The 16,736-nt window shown below is 47.2% G+C and overlaps 6 protein-coding genes across 17 annotated transcripts in view; 3 read left to right on the forward strand and 3 right to left on the reverse strand.

The window, feature by feature from the left end:
* Nucleotides 1-16,736, forward strand: part of LOC6581905 (acid sphingomyelinase-like phosphodiesterase 3b) — a 17,193-nt gene continuing 457 nt past the window's right edge. The window contains exons 1-5 of one of the 5 annotated variants that reach the window (XM_044010031.1): nt 1-72; nt 9,507-9,876; nt 15,223-15,947; nt 16,151-16,346; nt 16,410-16,701. In XM_044010031.1, coding sequence (XP_043865966.1) covers nt 9,741-9,876; nt 15,223-15,947; nt 16,151-16,346; nt 16,410-16,701 — 1,349 coding nt within the window. In that variant the 5' untranslated portion in view covers nt 1-72; nt 9,507-9,740. The other 4 variants (XM_044010032.1, XM_044010033.1, XM_032731114.2 and 1 more) reach the window with 4 other exon arrangements.
* The window catches only part of LOC6581899 (putative uncharacterized protein DDB_G0271606), a 21,145-nt gene continuing 5,174 nt past the window's right edge, over nt 766-16,736 (reverse strand). The window contains exons 1-8 of one of the 7 annotated variants that reach the window (XM_032731108.2): nt 8,222-8,415; nt 6,025-6,176; nt 5,516-5,977; nt 5,203-5,437; nt 4,583-5,132; nt 4,237-4,475; nt 2,904-3,121; nt 766-1,009 (exon numbers count right to left, since the gene is read on the reverse strand). In XM_032731108.2, coding sequence (XP_032586999.1) covers nt 844-1,009; nt 2,904-3,121; nt 4,237-4,475; nt 4,583-5,132; nt 5,203-5,437; nt 5,516-5,977; nt 6,025-6,176; nt 8,222-8,320 — 2,121 coding nt within the window. In that variant the 5' untranslated portion in view covers nt 8,321-8,415 and the 3' untranslated portion in view covers nt 766-843. Of the gene's footprint in view, nt 1,010-2,903; nt 3,122-3,442; nt 3,717-4,236; nt 4,476-4,582; nt 5,133-5,202; nt 5,453-5,515; nt 5,978-6,024; nt 6,177-8,221; nt 8,416-16,736 lie in introns of those variants that run through there. The other 6 variants (XM_032731107.2, XM_044010027.1, XM_044010028.1 and 3 more) reach the window with 6 other exon arrangements.
* LOC6581900 (probable insulin-like peptide 1) lies at nt 8,931-9,575 on the forward strand. Its single transcript, XM_032731117.2, has one exon. It carries the CDS (start codon nt 8,975-8,977, stop codon nt 9,362-9,364), a length of 390 nt encoding a protein of 129 aa, XP_032587008.1. The 5' UTR covers nt 8,931-8,974; the 3' UTR covers nt 9,365-9,575.
* LOC6581902 (probable insulin-like peptide 2) lies at nt 11,416-12,089 on the forward strand. The gene is made up of 2 exons (XM_002007580.4): nt 11,416-11,622; nt 11,696-12,089. The coding sequence occupies exons 1-2, from the start codon at nt 11,454-11,456 to the stop codon at nt 11,932-11,934; spliced, it is 408 nt and encodes a 135-aa protein (XP_002007616.1). The 5' UTR covers nt 11,416-11,453; the 3' UTR covers nt 11,935-12,089.
* On the reverse strand, nt 12,677-13,340 carry LOC6581903 (probable insulin-like peptide 3). Its single transcript, XM_002007581.4, has 2 exons — nt 13,108-13,340; nt 12,677-13,053 (listed from the first exon to the last, which is right to left on the reverse strand). The coding sequence occupies exons 1-2, from the start codon at nt 13,313-13,315 to the stop codon at nt 12,839-12,841; spliced, it is 423 nt and encodes a 140-aa protein (XP_002007617.2). The 5' UTR covers nt 13,316-13,340; the 3' UTR covers nt 12,677-12,838.
* On the reverse strand, nt 14,189-15,000 carry LOC6581904 (probable insulin-like peptide 4). 2 transcript variants are annotated; one of them, XM_032731118.2, is made up of 2 exons: nt 14,685-15,000; nt 14,189-14,633 (listed from the first exon to the last, which is right to left on the reverse strand). In XM_032731118.2, the coding sequence occupies exons 1-2, from the start codon at nt 14,833-14,835 to the stop codon at nt 14,596-14,598; spliced, it is 189 nt and encodes a 62-aa protein (XP_032587009.1). In that variant the 5' UTR covers nt 14,836-15,000; the 3' UTR covers nt 14,189-14,595. The 2 variants fall into 2 exon arrangements, with proteins under 2 accessions (XP_032587009.1, XP_002007618.1); XM_002007582.4 differs by having other exon boundaries at nt 14,189-14,625; nt 14,685-14,998.

Below are 16,736 nucleotides of genomic sequence, written 5' to 3' on the forward strand. Positions count from 1 at the left end.
ACAGTGACAGTTCAGGACGAGACGCCATCAAAGTCACGTCGCCGAGTGCTGGGTGAAGTGCGAGTCCGCAACGTAATCTAATCATAACTTTCGTGTACTTGGCGCGTTTTTACGACTTTTAACGAAAGCAAAAGAAGCAAAAAAAAAAAAAAGAAAAAAAAAAACAAACAAAAAACACAAAAAACAAATGGCTAATAATTTGGTATCCGTGTGCGTTAACGCGAATATAACCATAGTATCCGCATACTTATGCGTGCCTGTGACCGAGGGCAAGTGAAATGTGCGCAACCTTCGACCCGGCATAACGTGGCAACCATTTCGAATCTGAACTTGATATACCATGTGTGTCAGTGTGTGTGTGTGTGTGTGCTCATAACTACATAAATACGAGTTTATTGTTATATTGTGCTGCTGGCTGTCATTTTGCAATTTGGTTTCATTTCGTTTACAGCCCAATTCATTTACTTTAACATATGCAAATTCCAAAAGCATGTCACACACACACACACACACCCACACAGAGAGTGTATGTGGGTGTCGCGTGTTTATGCAAAAGAAAATTGCAAGAGCAAGCGCCCTGCGGCTGCCAACATGCATAACAATTCGCAGCCGTTTGACACTTGGCATATTACACATACGCCGTGCTGCACACAAACACAAACACGCGCACACACACACACTCACAAATTATGTAATAACACATTAGCAACAGCAGCAACAACTAAAACAACAACAACAACAAGCAAATACTTAAGCCCGCACATATTCATAGTTTTTCTATATATTTGTCGAGCTGCTTAGAATATTATTACATTGGTTGAACAGAACTGCTTAATGGGAATTCTACGACTGCAACGCTTGGCGTATATCCGATTCGGCTGCCACGAGTGGTGCACGCACCTCAATGCCACGGACAGGTGCACGATCCAGATGATGTATGACTTTATATACCTCGCTGCGATTGAGGTCGATTTTGCGCTCCGGCTTTTGGTACTTCATGAAGTTGACCCTACGAAAAGTCAAATCAAAGCTAAAGTGCTTAAACAACATACAGAGTAGAAAGCTGGTGAGGGGGGAGAGAGCAAAAGCCAGAGGAAAAGTGGGGGAATGGCAGACATGCATGTGCATTTTAATAAGTGCTGCTGGTCACGTTGAAGCTCTTGAGCCAGAGAGCTTCGCCAGTGGCCAGGGACCATGCAATGAACCATGTGACAAACTAACCTGTGTGCTGCCTTTGCCACGCTGAGGCTCTGCAGCTCCCTGCGGCCGATGAATCGAACCGAGAACGAGGCAAAAACGTAACCAGAAACGAGAAAAAAAACAAGCGTTGCAAACGGCCATAGCCGACTGCTTGAATGCTCTGTTCGCAACTTGATGCAGGCAGCTTTCGGCTGTTGGCAAAGACTCTAAAGCTAAGGCAGTGGCTGTCAAACTGTATTTGTAATTTGTGGGTGTTGGGGGCGTGACTTATATATTTGACTTGGTCTGTGCAGTTGAGCCGCTTGAGTTTGCAGAAAGTGAGCTCTTTTCTGTTAACAAAGACTCTAAGGCTAAAGCAGTGATTGTCAAACTGTGACATATAGATTTTTGGGGCGTGGCAGCTATATATATGGATTGATCTGTGCAGTTGTGCTGCTGAATGTTAACTCTTCTCTGTTGTCAAACTGTTAACTATGACTTTAATGCTGAAGCAGTGATTGTCAAACTGTGATATACAGGGACTATACTTATTTGTAGCGAAGTTTGATATATACAGCTGCCTGACTAAGCAGTTTCTTTCCTTTCCCCTTAGCTAACCCACAAGTGCAGGCAATTTATAGAACGAATATGCCCGTTTGTTCACCCCTCTGTACAGTGTAAACGTAAACGTACACGTAGTCGTTACCGAAATTGAAGCCAATGCATTGCCCCCAGTGGTTAAGTACAAGACTAGGGCGGACCGACAGAATGCAAGCAGAGGCTCTTCGACTTATTAACAATGAAAGTTGCATTCGAAGTTGCGAGTTAAAGTTGCATACGAAAGTTGCAGCTGGAACTTACCTGAAGCGCTGGCGTGTTATGTGCTCGCCATTGAACAAGCGATTCCAAAATGCAATCTGCAAAAGAAACGAGACGAGACAAAAGCAAACGTAAGCATGCATATAAGGACTAAAGCCAAAGCACAGCAAAAGAGATGCAAAAGTAGCAGAAGAACTGGAATGCCAGAGGAACTGCAACTGAAACTGGAAAAGTCAAATCAACTACAAGCTAAGGCAAGCACACACAGAAATTAAACAGAGTGAGTGAGAGAGAGACAGCGACAGCGAGTGCGAGAGAGATGGCAACAGACAATCGTTCAATATGATAATGTTAATGAAAGTGCATCCTTTTGTGCTAGCTGATGGATGCGGGCTGTGTAATGTGAGGGAGGGATGGGTTGCCGAGGGGGAGAGGGAGGGGGGCGATGCAGAATAGAATTGCTGTCACCAGCTCACCATGCTCTAGCAAACTAATACCTGGCATCGTAGCCGAGCAACGGGCTCTCGTAGGGGCAGCAGCTGCTAATGCGCAAAATTATGAAGCCGGACGATTGTGCGTTGATGTAAGCGAGCCATGGAAAATGAGAGACGAGAGATGAGAGACGAGATATGAGATGAGAGTGAGAGTATATGCCAGATGAGTCGATGCGGTGGGGCGTGGAATGGGGAAGGGGTTGAGCCAGTGCGGTGGCCATGGCAATATGGCATTATGATGGCAATAAGGCCAAGCCAATGCCAGCCGAGGCACAATACGGCATTAAGCAATGTGAATTGCAGTGCGGATGGATGCGGATGCTGATCAGAGATTGAGAATGAGCGTGAGAGAGTTGGGAATGCGAACAGCACAAGGTACAAAAATTGTAGAGTTTCTGCCGGAGTACCCACCCCAGTGTGCTGCCAGTGATAAGCTCCGCCTGGGCGCTAAGAGTTTCGGCAATGAATTCATCATTGTAGGCATCCTTGGGTCGATACCAGCGCCTGCCGCCGGGCAGCACCAGAGGACGCTCCGATGATGGCGTTAGGGGACCAAAGGCGCGCTTCGAACGTCTGGGATTGTTTTTGCGCACCAAATGCTCCTCCAGCTCCTCAATGACATTGTGTTTCTGGCATGTCACATCACATCCCAAAAAACATGCCCCACACACACACACACACGCACGCACGTAGAGAGAGAGAGGGAGAGAGAGAGAGAGAGCGCGCGCCAGGCGAGGCAACGCAACGCAGCAGCCCAAAGGAATACAAAGAAGATGTTAAGAGATTTTCATTTATAGAGTAGGAGAGAGAAAGAGAGAGAGAGAGAGTGAGAGTAAGTGAAAGAGAGAGAGGGGAGTTGAGGTAGTGCAAATTTGCAGTCGTTTCGGGTTATATGCGTTGGTTTTTCTTCATGGTTTTTCATTCCTTTCTTTCTTTTCTTTTCATTTCACTTCTTTTTTTTTTTTTTGTTTGTTTGGCTGTCACGCTGCCTACTAATTGTCTTTGGTTTCTGCCTTTTTCTGCCCCGGCGCTGCGACTCAGACTCTGATTCGATTTGCTCATGGAACTCATTTATTTAACTGGCAGTTGATATGTCTACATACACTACATATATACTATATACTCTATACATATATATGTGAGTGTGTATGCGGTGGCAATTTATCAAAATTTAAACTCGATTTAAGCTAACTAAGCTAACTACACTTGGAAGCGCACATTATGCTGCAAGTAGAAAAAGACAAAAACCAAAAGGCATTTTAGTTAATTTGATTTGTGGAGTTGGGCGCGCGAAATGGCCAGGAAAAAGTCCAGTGACAACAAGTAAGAAGAAGCAAAAGGATGAGGCACAGCTGGCCAGCAACTAGATGAAACAAAGATGAGGCTAACAAAAACAGACCGAAAAGGAAAACAATTTAAGACCAACTCAAGGCCAAACAAAGTCTTAGCGGCATTTGTTGGAAAACTTTGAAAATTTTCTAAGCTCTAGATTGAGTTATGCAGGAACATCGAATCGGCCTGAAATCCCAAGCGTTTAATTCGATTTATAATGGAAAGCTGTTGGCATAGTTTGCAGCTATATGAAAAGGTGTCTATGGAGGAGCCAGCAGAACGAACGGACGGACGGATAGTTTCATATGTTATGTATTACATTAAAGTATATATACACTGCTCTCTATATACTTATTATATATACCCTACATATACTATATGCTTCAGTCTTTACTTTAGTTTTCGCGCTCACCTTTTGCTTCTTGAAGCTGAGCTCCTCGTTGAGCTGCTGCTGCTGCTCCTCCTGCTCCACTAGTTGGCGATTGTCGCCATTCGAGAGCGAAATTTCTGCCACTTCTCGGTCATTGGCATCGCATTTATCCTCATTATTTTCAGGTGCTGTCTCTTCCGGCTGCACCTGCTTTTGCTCTTGCTGCTCCTCTTCCTCCTGCTGCTGCTGCTGCTCCTTGTCGGCCGCACAGCTCGACATGCCTGTGTGTGTGTGTGTGTGTGTGTGCGCGTAGTTGGGGAAGTATGCAAAATGTGCCATTAGAAAAATTTAATTACTGTAACCTCGGCCATAACTTTCCAGCCAGTACCTTCGTGCTGGCCATGTGGCTGCTCCTCGTCCCGCTGCTGCTGCTGCTGCAGCTTGAATGTGGGCAGCAGCTCGGCCAGCTGCTTGGTCACCGCATCCAGGGTCGATTGTATGGTGGACGGCAGCGAGGACAGCGCTGCGAGCTGTTTTTGCACATCGGCCAGTTGTTTTTCCAGTGCCAGCTCCTCATCGGTTTTGGCCGGAGTTGCCTCACCGCTGCCCTCGCCGCTGCCCTCGGCCTCACCCTCTGACACGGCCTGTTGACCCTCCCCTTCGTTAGGCTCAATTGCTGTTTGTTGCTCGTCGGCCGTCTGCTGTCCGGGCTCCTCTTTGGACGCATCCGTTTTCTCTAACTGCTCGCCATCCGTCTCCTCGGGCGTCGCGTTGTTGCCATTGTCTGGCAATTGTTCCAAATTCGGGACTTCGCTGTCCGTGGGCAATGGCTCCTCATCCACGGGGTCAACCTGCTCCTGCTCCTGCTCTGCCACCGGCTCCGGCTCCGGCTCCTGTTGTGGTGGGGTGGCTTCCTTTGGGGCTGGCTTGGCTTCCGGCTGTCACAGGCTTAAGTTGCGGCCTGTTCAGTGTCTCTTTGCTATGTGCTTTGCATGGAACGCTACTCACCATGGGCGACTTGTCGCGTGGCGCCGACTTCACAATCTTCACCTTGTAGGCATTGGCCGCCCGGCGCTCCGCCTCCAGCTGCTGCTTGCTCTTGGGCACGGGTCGGTCCGGTCGCTGCAGGAACGTGGACCACTTGCGATTCTCCTTCTCCTTCTCTAGCTTGGTCTTGGTCACCTCCTCGTTGAGGGAGCGCAGCACGTCGCTGGTCATGCAGACGCCCGGCTTGGGAAAGATTCTGTAGAAATTAACGCTATGAGATAGAAACAGGTTAAGGCTCGCAAGAGCATCCATGTCTGCCTGTCTGTCAACGCACCCCAGCACATTGTGCTCCTTGAGCACCTCCGACTCGCCGGACAGCACTGCAGCAATTTCCTCCTCCACCAGCTTAATTTCCGCCTGCTCTGACATCGCCGAGCACGGCCGATCGGGCAAATCGGGCAAATAAAGGCCACCATTCGTTGCCTGCTGGTCGACGCTGGCCGATGCCTCCGTCTGGTTCTGCTGCTCCGCCTGGTTGTTCTGGCTGTCCTGGCTGGCATGCGAATGCATTTCCGTCACAGCGCTGCGACATTCCAGCTCCACATTCGCCTCCAGTTGCGCAACCTCGACCTGTTCCTGTTCCGGCGTGAACGCTTTTGTGGCTTCCGTTAGCGACGGCAAAGGCGAGGTGGTTGCGGATGCGGCTGCGGTTGGCGACATGGTCAACGAACTGGCGCTCACTGGGAAGCGCTTCGGACCCGCATAGACCTCCTCCTCCTCACGTTCGCTATGGGGGCTAGGCCTATGACAAATGGCTGTAACGGAACAAATGGTTCGACTTACCGATGCACGCCGAAATAAAACACGCTTCCGCTGCTCATGATTAGGCGATGGGCCTCGTCGTGCGTGAGGGGCGTGGCAGCCGTATCATTGATACGCACAATCACATCCTCGACGCGCAGGCCCGCCTCCTCGGCAATGCTGCCCTCCGTGACCTGTCACCCAGCGAGGGAAAGAAGGGGAGAGAGGGAGAGAGGGAGAGAGACAGAGAGATGCGACAAAGAATTTTAGTTACAAAATCAATTATCTGGCGTCGCTCGCAAAGTGCATATAAATAAAATGCGCGCGAAATGTCAACAAAAACACAGATCAGATGAAGCGATTCCGAGGGGCGGCAGTGGCAGCGGCCGCGGGCGTGGCAGCTGCCAAGACAATACGCCACTCGATGTGGCATGCCGCACGGAGGGCTGCTTTATAAATTAAGAGAGCGCCAAGCAAGTTTTTGTTTTCCTTTTTTCATATCCGTTTAATGTGGCTGAAAGTTTCTTTAGATTGACAATCTTTAAGAAACCAACAAGAAGCCAAGAAGGAGGGAAAGGCACCATATTGTTTATGGCAGCTATGTAGTTATTTCAGTGTTGGAAAATGCGTTTTATGACAGCAAAATCAGAGTAGAATATGAAATTAGAAGCAGTATTAAAGAGCTAAGTAGATGGAGGTAATAAAATTGTGGGATATATTATACAGATATGTTTATAAATCTATATTTGTCTAGGATTATGCTTTAGACTATGTGAGTTTGGCTTTTGTTTATAATAAATACTTGCATATGTCAATATATAAATACAAAGAAGTATTTATATATTTACATATGCATAATTTTTTCAATTAAAAATAAAAATAAAAAAAAAATAAAAAAAATAAAACTAACCAAAGCTGAGCCAACTTTTTCTCGTTTGCTCTTTGTTTGCTCAAAAATTCTGTTGCAGTTAAGCAAAATGTTTTGCTTAAATATAGGTAGCTACATAAGTTTTAGCTGCAAGACGAACAGCTTGAACTTAAGTTAAATGTTTAGCCTAAAGACTTGTTTATCTTTTGAATTAAAAAAAATAAATAAAAATAAAAAAAATAAAATGCAGTTTAAAGACGTTAAATTGCGGCATATTATCAAGTTACTGAATGTAGAATGAATAGTACAAATGGATTGGTTCTAGAGGAAACATATTATATATTTGTCATCATTTAATACAATGTCTAAAAAATTGAATATTAACTTTACGGGAAAGATATTATATATTTTAGTAATTTAACATATCTAGCTTTATAAAAAAAATATTATTATTATTTTTTATTTATTAATATTATTATTATTTATTTATTTTTTTTTTTTTTTCATTTAAGACATTTGGTTCAAGGGAAACATATTTATATATATATATATATATATTTTTTTTTTTTTTTATAATTTAAACATTTAAATATTATAACTCAACCGATCAAGCTGCCCTCGCTAGCATTAATCTATATATATGTCTGTTGCAGTTTGGCAATTAAAAAAAATTTAATTGTTGCTATTTTTGCAAATAAGCGAATATTGCTATAGCTTTAGCTATTGTTGTTGTTTCTATTGTCGTTGTCGTTGTTGTTGTTGTTGTCTTTCAACACAATTGCTAATTCGTCGTCTGCTGATGATGAATCGCAGGCGCATTTGAAAATTTGAATTTAATTTATTGCATTCGCATTATGCGGCTCATTAGCACAAAAATGCATTTCGGCCAGCCGATTAGGTAAACAGAGAGACGAACGGACAGACGAACGGACGGACGGACTGACGAACGGACGGATAGAGAGCCATTGGCAGTCTGCATTGAGTTTACTTTAATTAACAAAATTTTGCAAATAAGCCCTCGAACGAATGAGCATGCAAATGCGAATGCAAATGCAAATTCAAATAAATAAACACACACACTCGCACGCACAGTCACACACACGCACGCACAGAGAGTTACATAATTGGCTCGAACATTGAAATATTTGCAATTAATTTGCGGCAAATTCACAGAGTAAAAGTTAATGCAACAATAACTGTAATGCACAGCAGCATGCGAAGCTGTTGGCCTTTGTTGCGGTCACTTTTGGCCGTGGCAGCGGCAGCGGCAGCGGCAGCCGCAGTGGCAACGGCGGTGGCACAGGTAGCACAGGTGGCACACGTTAATGATCATCGGCCGTGATTATTATTATTATTATGAGCGTGCCTAACCTTAACCACAGTCAGCGGATAGTCGTAGTCGGCCCCGCCCACCAGCCGAAAGCCCCAGGGCACATTGTCAAAGCGGCACATTTTGATATCGATCACCATATTGCGGACTCCTGAACTCTGCTCGCTGCTGAATCGCTTGAATAACACAATGGGAACTCCACCACACCGACTGCAAGTGCGACCGTTTGCTCTGTGACGTTGGCGACCAACTGTTGCCACCGATTGGCGCCACAATCGGGCGGAGCTGAGCGCAGTGCCAACTATCGATTGGCAATCGCTCTCAGCGGTTCGAGCAGCCAACTGAAGCATACTTTTCACCTGGCAAAGGCAACTCACACACACGCACACACATACGGCCCCCCTTGGCATGCTAATGAAGCTGCCACATGGGCTGTCGCCTGCCTCATTGGCAGCATACGTAATCCTTGGGGACAGCAGCAGTCGCAGCCTTTTAGCGTTAACATCTTTGCCTACCTCTAGCTCTCCCCCTCTCACTCTCACTCTCTCTCTTTGGCTGACTGGTGTGAGCTGTTGTTGTTTGCCTTAGCTTGCCTTTAGCTGTGACTCGGCTTTACGCACTGCTCACTCCTTGCTCCTTTGCCAAATATTTGTGCAACCAAAAAGTGCATTGAACCTGCTGCTGCTGCTGCTGCTGTTGCTGCTGCTGTTGCTGTTGCATGCGGCAGGCTTGTATAAATAGCGCCTGCTGCTGGCAGCATTTAGGCAAACGCTCACAAACAGCCGTCCGCAATAATGTTGTACGCACCTCATGCAACTGCCACAGGCCGACGTCAGCGTCTCTGCCTGCTGCTGCTGCTGCTGATCGCTCTGGGCAGCTGCTGCTGCAGCGGCAGCAACATAGCGCAGCTGCTGCGCGAGGGCAAGCACAAGCTGTGCGGCCCCGCCCTGAACGAGGCCATGGACATGGTCTGTGTGAATGGCTACAACACGATACCAATGGAGCGCGATCTCAGACTGGAGCCGTCACACCAGGGCTTTGCGCTGAGCCCCCTCCTGTCCAGCCTCTATGGGGCGGAGGTGTTGATCAAGACGCGACGGCTGCGGCGACAGGGCGGCGGCATCTATGACGAGTGCTGTCGCAACTCCTGCACTCGGTCCGAGCTCTTGGCCTATTGTCGCTAGTCGAGGACATAGACGGACAGAGGCGCACGCACATACAGATACGCATATGCTCACATACATACACACATATATACTATTTGTTAATCGCAATCATAATCGTATTCGTTATCGTAATCATAATCGTAATCACTTATTTATGCAGCACCAAATTTAGCTAATGAATAAAAGTAAAACTGTGCAGAAAAGTTTCACGGCTCAGCAGAAAGCTAAAGCAAAAGTTAGCAAGAAATTTCCATTTCAACGCAGCAAACACTTCCACTTCCAGTTCCACTTCCTGCTCCACACCCACATACACAGCCGCTTCCTGCTCCATTACCTGCCCCACACGCCTACCGTCCCCACACACGTCCCACAGTCGAATAGCAACGGCAGCTAAATGACTAACTTCATATTCAGCTACAGCTCCAGCTCCAGCTCCAGCTCCAGCTCGAGCTCCAGCTTCAGCTTGGGCTGGCTGCTAACCACGCTCCTGCCACTGCTCTGGCTGCCAGATGAGGCCAGCGCCCGCATTGGTAAGTAAGAATAGGGCGAAGGCGAAAGCAAGTCAACTGCTCTGACTACCTACATACCCTGTAAATGTAATATTTTAGTGTGTAATGCATGCCAGTCAAAGATTGGCCTTGGCCTGGTATGGAGAGAGGCTTCATTTATTGTTGTGATATGAAATCTACTTAAAGGTAAAGCCCCATATAATGCTCTGCTCTCTCCTACATACCCTCTAGGTAGTATAAGTATGAGGGTATTACTGTGTTTGTGCTACGATGTAAAAAAGTAGAGTCATTCACAAAGGGCAACATGTTTACCATCAACGCACAGAGTCGATATGTCATTGTCTGCCTGTCTCTCGTCTCAGTGCAACACTATCTCTAAGCGTTTGCCATGAGAGACAATAAGTTTAAGCTGGGACATATTTGAATTCCAGGCAGTATATATATCAGACTCGATTGGGTCTCTAGACTCTAGAATATTTGCCCAAAAATCAAGTTACTATATATATAAAAATCTGTTAAAAATGCAGCTCCTCTATGTCTGTCTCTAACAAAACAAAATATATAGATAAACTTTTGCATTTGCAGCACTCTAAACTCTATTGTTATTCTATTATGTAAATACCTTTGCAGTCTCTCTTCTTTGCTCGTCATTCCTTCGATTTCTCTCCTCTTAACTCGTCGTTCTTCACTCGGATAGCAATTGGCTCTTCTACTTTCCACCTACGCAATGTTCGGCAACATTCAAAAAGTATGCTATGAATTTGTATTGCCAGCTCTAGCACTCGCTTCAAGTTTTAACCCAGAGCGGGACTACTTTACTGTTCGCATACGCATATAAGATTCAATGCAAAGGGGAAATCTGCTTTAGGAGGAAGTAAATTTTTTGCTATTCATTTGTTTTTCTGTTTGAAATGTTTCCCCAGAGGAACCATCATTAAATTTTGTGATTATGGGTAGCTCGAATGTGGCGCAACATTGAGACTCGTTTCAAGCAGAGAACTCTTCCCGGAAAATGGTCAGAAGGGGGCGGGGGTGGGCAAAGGTTAATCGCAATGGAGTGTTATGGGCGAGACAAATTTGTATTAGCTAGTTAAGAGCTCAGAGCAGCAGTGCCGTAAAGCTGGCATCACTTTGTATGCCAGCAGCAGCAGCCACAGTGTATGCCCGCTTGTAATTAGCGCTGGCTACAGGGTATTCCGACTAACTCATTTAATATTCATAAATGCAGGCAAGGCAAGCCTTTGCACGCATACGCCAGGACCTTATGTTGTCCTTTGGCACCCAAATTGTTTAATTGGCTGACAAAGACGTAAGCACCACCACAGCACCGCCCACTCACTCCATCCGCCCACGCCCAGACAGCGGCGCCATTTGCATAAGCCAACGAAAAGTGAACGCTGACATTGAACGAATTTAGCAAGTAGCTACTCGAAAATGCACTCAACTTGTCCCAATAACCTTTAACACAATTTGACATCCACGTAGTTGGGCAGCGCCCACACCTGCTTATCACAGACAGTGTCGAGGCTTACGGTATATAAGCGTGCGAGCGCGAGTGTAGCAGCATCAGTTCCATAGCATAGCCTAATCCCAGTACAATGTGCAAGTCAATTTCCTCGCTGTCTCTGGCCCTCCTCTGTGTGCTGTGCATCCTGGCGGCCGTTAGCGCCGACCACGAGATGCGACTGTGCAGCGTGCGGCTGAACGACATGCTGAGCAGGATGTGCACCAGGGGCTTCAATCGCATCATCCAGAAGCGTAGCATGCGTGAGTATCTAGATTGGGCAACATCTGTGTGCCGGCATTAACTGTTCCCATTTGATGGCGCGGCTTTCATTAGCTTTCATGGACCTGGACCCACTCGATCCCATTCAGTTCACCGAGGAGAAGGAGCTGCCCTCCAACTCCGCCGAGCTGCTCTCGTATCCCATGACCAATGGCCGACTGCGCAACATCTACCAGGACAACGTGCTCAACTCCCTGACCTCCACCAGGCGCCGCACCCGGGAGGGCATCGTCGACGAGTGCTGCAGAAGGTCGTGTAAGCTCTCCGAGCTGAACGCCTACTGCGCCGTCTAGATTGCTAGGCTAGCCAGGCTCTACCACCCACACAAAAACACCGCGATCACAGTACCTTGAAACTCTACCCTACCTTGTGCCCGCCACATATTGTATTAATATTATAGACGCTTCAAAATAAAAGCCAACTGCATAAATAAAATTCGATAAACGAAGTTTTTCGTATTTAGAGAGAGAGAGAGAGTATTAATAGAAGAAGAAAAAGAAGAAGAGTGTAGTGATTCAGAGTTGGACTAGTTAAACTTTCTTCAAGCATTTCTAGTCGACTTTTGAACTTAAAGATATTAAAGTGAACAAAAAGGATATTTCATTTGCTAAACTAAGGCAAGGCTCTAATTGCATTTGCCATGAATTTGCATTGAGTACGAAATTCATTTGAAAAATGCAGCTGAACTAACCTCAATGTGAAAGCAAATAATATGCTTGCATATTCTAGAATTCCAACTAAGCAAATATTCGCATTCAAACATAAATAACTTTATTTTCAGGCCTGAACAATTCATTTAGCAACTTTGGAGAATTCAAATCTATTCAAATTATGTCGATTCACGATAAAATAATTTATGGGTAATTAATTCCACTTGGGCTATCGACAAGTTGATTTACTCTAGCCTGGATTACAAACAGTTTCCCTCTTCAATTGTGAAGCATAAATTTATATTATTAAATTTGCCATATGTCCTTTAGCAATAAATTGTACAAGCATATCCTCTACATGTGTGAAACAATATTCGCATAGAGCTAGAGTTCGTTTAGTAGTTATATATTTAAACATTTAGAAGCTGACAAACAGGAGTTGGTCTTAGTCTAAGCCACAGTGGAATGCAGTGCCTTGTCCATATCAAGTTCGCAGGAGTAAAATTATTCCATCGTCTTCTTCTTCATCTTCTTCGTTTTGGGTCGGTTACTTGCAGTAGGAGAGGAGCTCGTTGAAGGTGCAGGACTTCATGCAGCACTCGTCATGGATGCCGTATCGACGTCGACGGATCTGCAATTGGTGGGCACTCTCGCTTATCAGAGCGCGCATCAGAGGCTGCGAGTCCAGATTCATATGCGGGTAGACGCCATAGTTGTCCAAATCCAAGTCACTATTCACAGCATCAATGGCATTGGGTCCGACTGCAGAGCATCCATATAAACTGAATGAAGTTCATGTGGGGAGAGCCTACTCACCGTAGCCGCGCTTCATCTTGCTGTTGAAGCCGTTTTTACACATTTGGATTAGAAACTCGTCCAGTTTGGGGCCGCACAGCATTATCGCCTCCACGTGCAGCACGAGGAGCATCAGGCCGCAGAGCAGGCACTGCATTTTGGAGCACTGGAAGTTCATGGTGTTTAGTGGGTTTCTGTTCTGTTCCAGTAGCTCGTATCTGCCACGCATATAAACCAACTAGAACTGGTAGCTGGCTGGCGGCACAGCAGCATTTTATATGTTAAGCGGAGCCACTGCAGCCACCCAGCTCGCACTGTCAGGCAGTGTTAGGTCAAGTGTCAGTTCCGCTGAGGGGGGGGGACTAGCCTCGTAGCCTTATGTGGGATGCTTTCACTCATATCAGCTGACGTCTTTGTTTATGTTGTGCCGTGCAAAATAATTACGCGTAGATAGATCGCATTTTGCTGAAAAACAAAGTGAAGTGTTGCCTGCCCTGCCACGCCCTGTCTCCACTCACATGACGCATAATGTTGTTTACCCATGCTCTAACAGTGGGTCCTAAAGTTTGTCTCAAATTAAGGCCACTACGGACTACTAATACAGCTAACAAACATAAACAAATTGGCATCTTTCGATATTTGCCCCATTCAAAGGCTTAACAGCGCGCTGTTAAGTGAACAGCCATTATAACATATCAAACAGCTGCAGCTAACAGAAGACAGTGCTGCAGCTAACAGTTGTCTGTTAAGGCAGTCTGCTATGTTAATGAGCGCCACTCGCGCTGTTATCTCTGTGTTTCTATATTTAGCACATACAAATTCGTTTATTTTCTGTCGGAATGTCTTCAATTTAGCAATTTTAGAGTATAGAGGGGTCGTCGTAACCCCATTTGCTACTTGTTGTTCTATTAAAATAACAACGTCATCTAATTAAAAATTCAAAATTTTCATTATTGTTCCGAGAATGCAAGGGCATAGCATCATTCCCATTGACGTGGAAATTTCTGTGGACTGGGCTCGTTGGGGATGGGGGAGGGAGCTGTTGCCGCGCAGCGTGTGGTCCAATGCCTGGCTGGAGGTAGTCTTTGGGCCAAAAGATGCCTTTTGTTTGTTGCTATTGCTATCGAGTAACTTTATTGCTTCCATGAAATATTACAATAAAACATTGCGAATTTAATTAAGAATATATTTTTGTTTTGTTTTAGAGGGGGTTAAATGTAGTTGAGTGAAATTTTTGGTTTTGCTTTGTCAGTTAAATCGTCATCATCATTGTTGCCATCATCAGTGTTGCCATCGTCAGTGTCGCCATCATCAGTGTTGCCATCGTCATCATCAAGTCGATTCCTTTGGGCTAGGCGCAGTACTCCCGAATGTCGTCGTAGGTGCATCCATCCCAGCAGCATTTGTGCGTTATTCTGCGCCGCGAACGTCTCAGCACCCGCTCCACGCCGGCCCCATTGAACCGCTCCGCCGGGGCCTGGGGCTGCTCGCCGGTGTCCAGTTGTTGCCTCAGTACCAGCAGCAGTCGGCTTCGGTCCGCTTTAAAGCTGGCATTGAGTAGCTGAATTGATATTTGATTGAATGGCTTTGGTACTTACAATCGCGCTTGATTCTGTGTGAAAATCCATTAACACATATCAGGTCAAGGGCCTCGTTGAGTGCATCGCCACATAGCTTCCTCCTGCCGTCGACCAACTGCGTCAGCAGGGCCAGCATCAGCAGAAGCGCCAAATTGAAGCGCAAACTCATCTTGCTCTCATACAAATCCCAATCGCCGGACTCGCTCTCTCTCTATAACCGGGCGGTTATGTATCCTAGTTCCTGTGTCTCCCTGACTCTCAGCTCGACTCACGCTCTCGCTTACAAATTGATCAGTGCGCATGCCAACGCTAACTGATTTGCTGGCTCTGGCGCCGATCAACTCAATGGCTCGCATTGTCTATCAAGTGACTTCTTGACCTCTCGGCCAGGTAGCTGAACCAGGGCTGTCAGGTCAGTCGATCGGCCAGGCCAACTATATGTATGCAAGGGTTTTTACAGCCAGCCGGCCGACCGGCATTTCCCGCCCAGGGTTTGCCCAATGGGCTGCTCCTTTAATCCTCAGAGTTTCTCAATTTCTCCACTCTGCATTCGCAGGCTACTTCTGGCACATCAGCGACCTGCATCTGGACACATTTTACTCCACGCAGGGCGACATATACAAGAGCTGCTGGCAACTGCCGCACACGGCCGCCTCCCCCGCTGGCGGGCGGCAGGAGACGGCAACGGAGTCGCCGGGCCCCTTCGGCCACTACAATTGCGACAGTCCCTGGAGCCTGGTCGAGTCGGCGGTGAAGACCATGAAGGCCAAGCAGGGCGACAACGTGGAGTTTGTCCTGTGGACGGGCGATGCACTCTCGCACTCCGCCCAGGCCCTCTCCGAACAGAAGCAGCTCGAAACCTTGCGCAACATCACAGAGCTGCTGGGACGCAGCTTCTCCTCGCCCTTCATCTTCCCAGTGCTCGGCCACGAGGACGGCAGCAGCGGCCTGCACAAGTACAAGCAAATGGGCGAGCTCTGGCGCCACTGGCTACCCACCGACGCGCTCGTCACCTTCGAGCTGGGCGGCTACTACTCCATCGAGCAGACCAGAAGCCGCCTACGCATCGTCGCCCTCAACACGAACTTCATGCGATACGACTACGAGACGGAGGTTAAGCCGGCACACAGCTTGCGCTGGCCCGCCGAATACGCCGTGGAGCCGAAGGCTTCGAGTCGCACCATGTCTATCCAGGATCAGCTGCAGGATCAACTGCAGGCCGAGCAGCAGTGGCTGTGGTTGGATGAGGTGCTGGCCAAGTCCAGGGACAAACAGGAGACGGTAGGCAGACAATATTAAATTACAGAAATATTCTCGAAGGTGTGGGAAGGAGATAGGACATTAGAGTGTCAGAAAGAGATAGCATATAACTGCATAATGCTGAAGGAAGTGCGACAGGAGAAGGAGTGATACTGAAGTTTTTACCAATTGATTTAGCTTAAGAACTCTAGTATATATGTATATGCCCTATATATTCCCATTAGGTCTACATAGTGGGTCACATGCCGCCGGGCGTTGATGAGCGGAACATGGGGCCGCAGCACAATGGCCAGCTGATCTTTACGGAGCGAAACAATCAACGCTATCTGGAGCTGGTGCGCAGATATGCGTCTGTCATACAGGGCCAGTTCTTTGGGCATCTGCACTCGGACACCTTCCGGCTGATCTACGACGATCAAGGTAATTCTCGACGGACAGCACTTGGCCAATGCCAGTAACCCATGTGCACCTCTGCTTTTGCAGGCACGCCCATCTCCTGGCTGATGATAGCGCCGTCGGTGGTGCCGCGCAAGGAGGGCCTCGGTGGCTCCAACAATCCAGCATTGCGGCTCTACAAGTTCGACACGGGCAGCGGCCAGGTGCTGGACTACACGCAGTACTTTCTCGACCTGCCGCTGGCCAATCGCGCCCACGAGCCGCTCTGGCAGCCCGAGTACAACCTGACGCACTACTATGCTCTGGCCGAGATCTCGTCGATTGCGCTGCACAACTTCGCGGAGCGCTTCACGGGCAGAGATGCCTCCTGGTTCAGCAGGTAATCAAAGAGTCCTCCAGTTTGCCCAGCTCAGC

This window comes from Drosophila mojavensis, unplaced genomic scaffold (genome assembly GCF_018153725.1).
Source record: "Drosophila mojavensis isolate 15081-1352.22 unplaced genomic scaffold, ASM1815372v1 contig_74, whole genome shotgun sequence".
NCBI lineage: Eukaryota > Metazoa > Arthropoda > Insecta > Diptera > Drosophilidae > Drosophila > Drosophila mojavensis.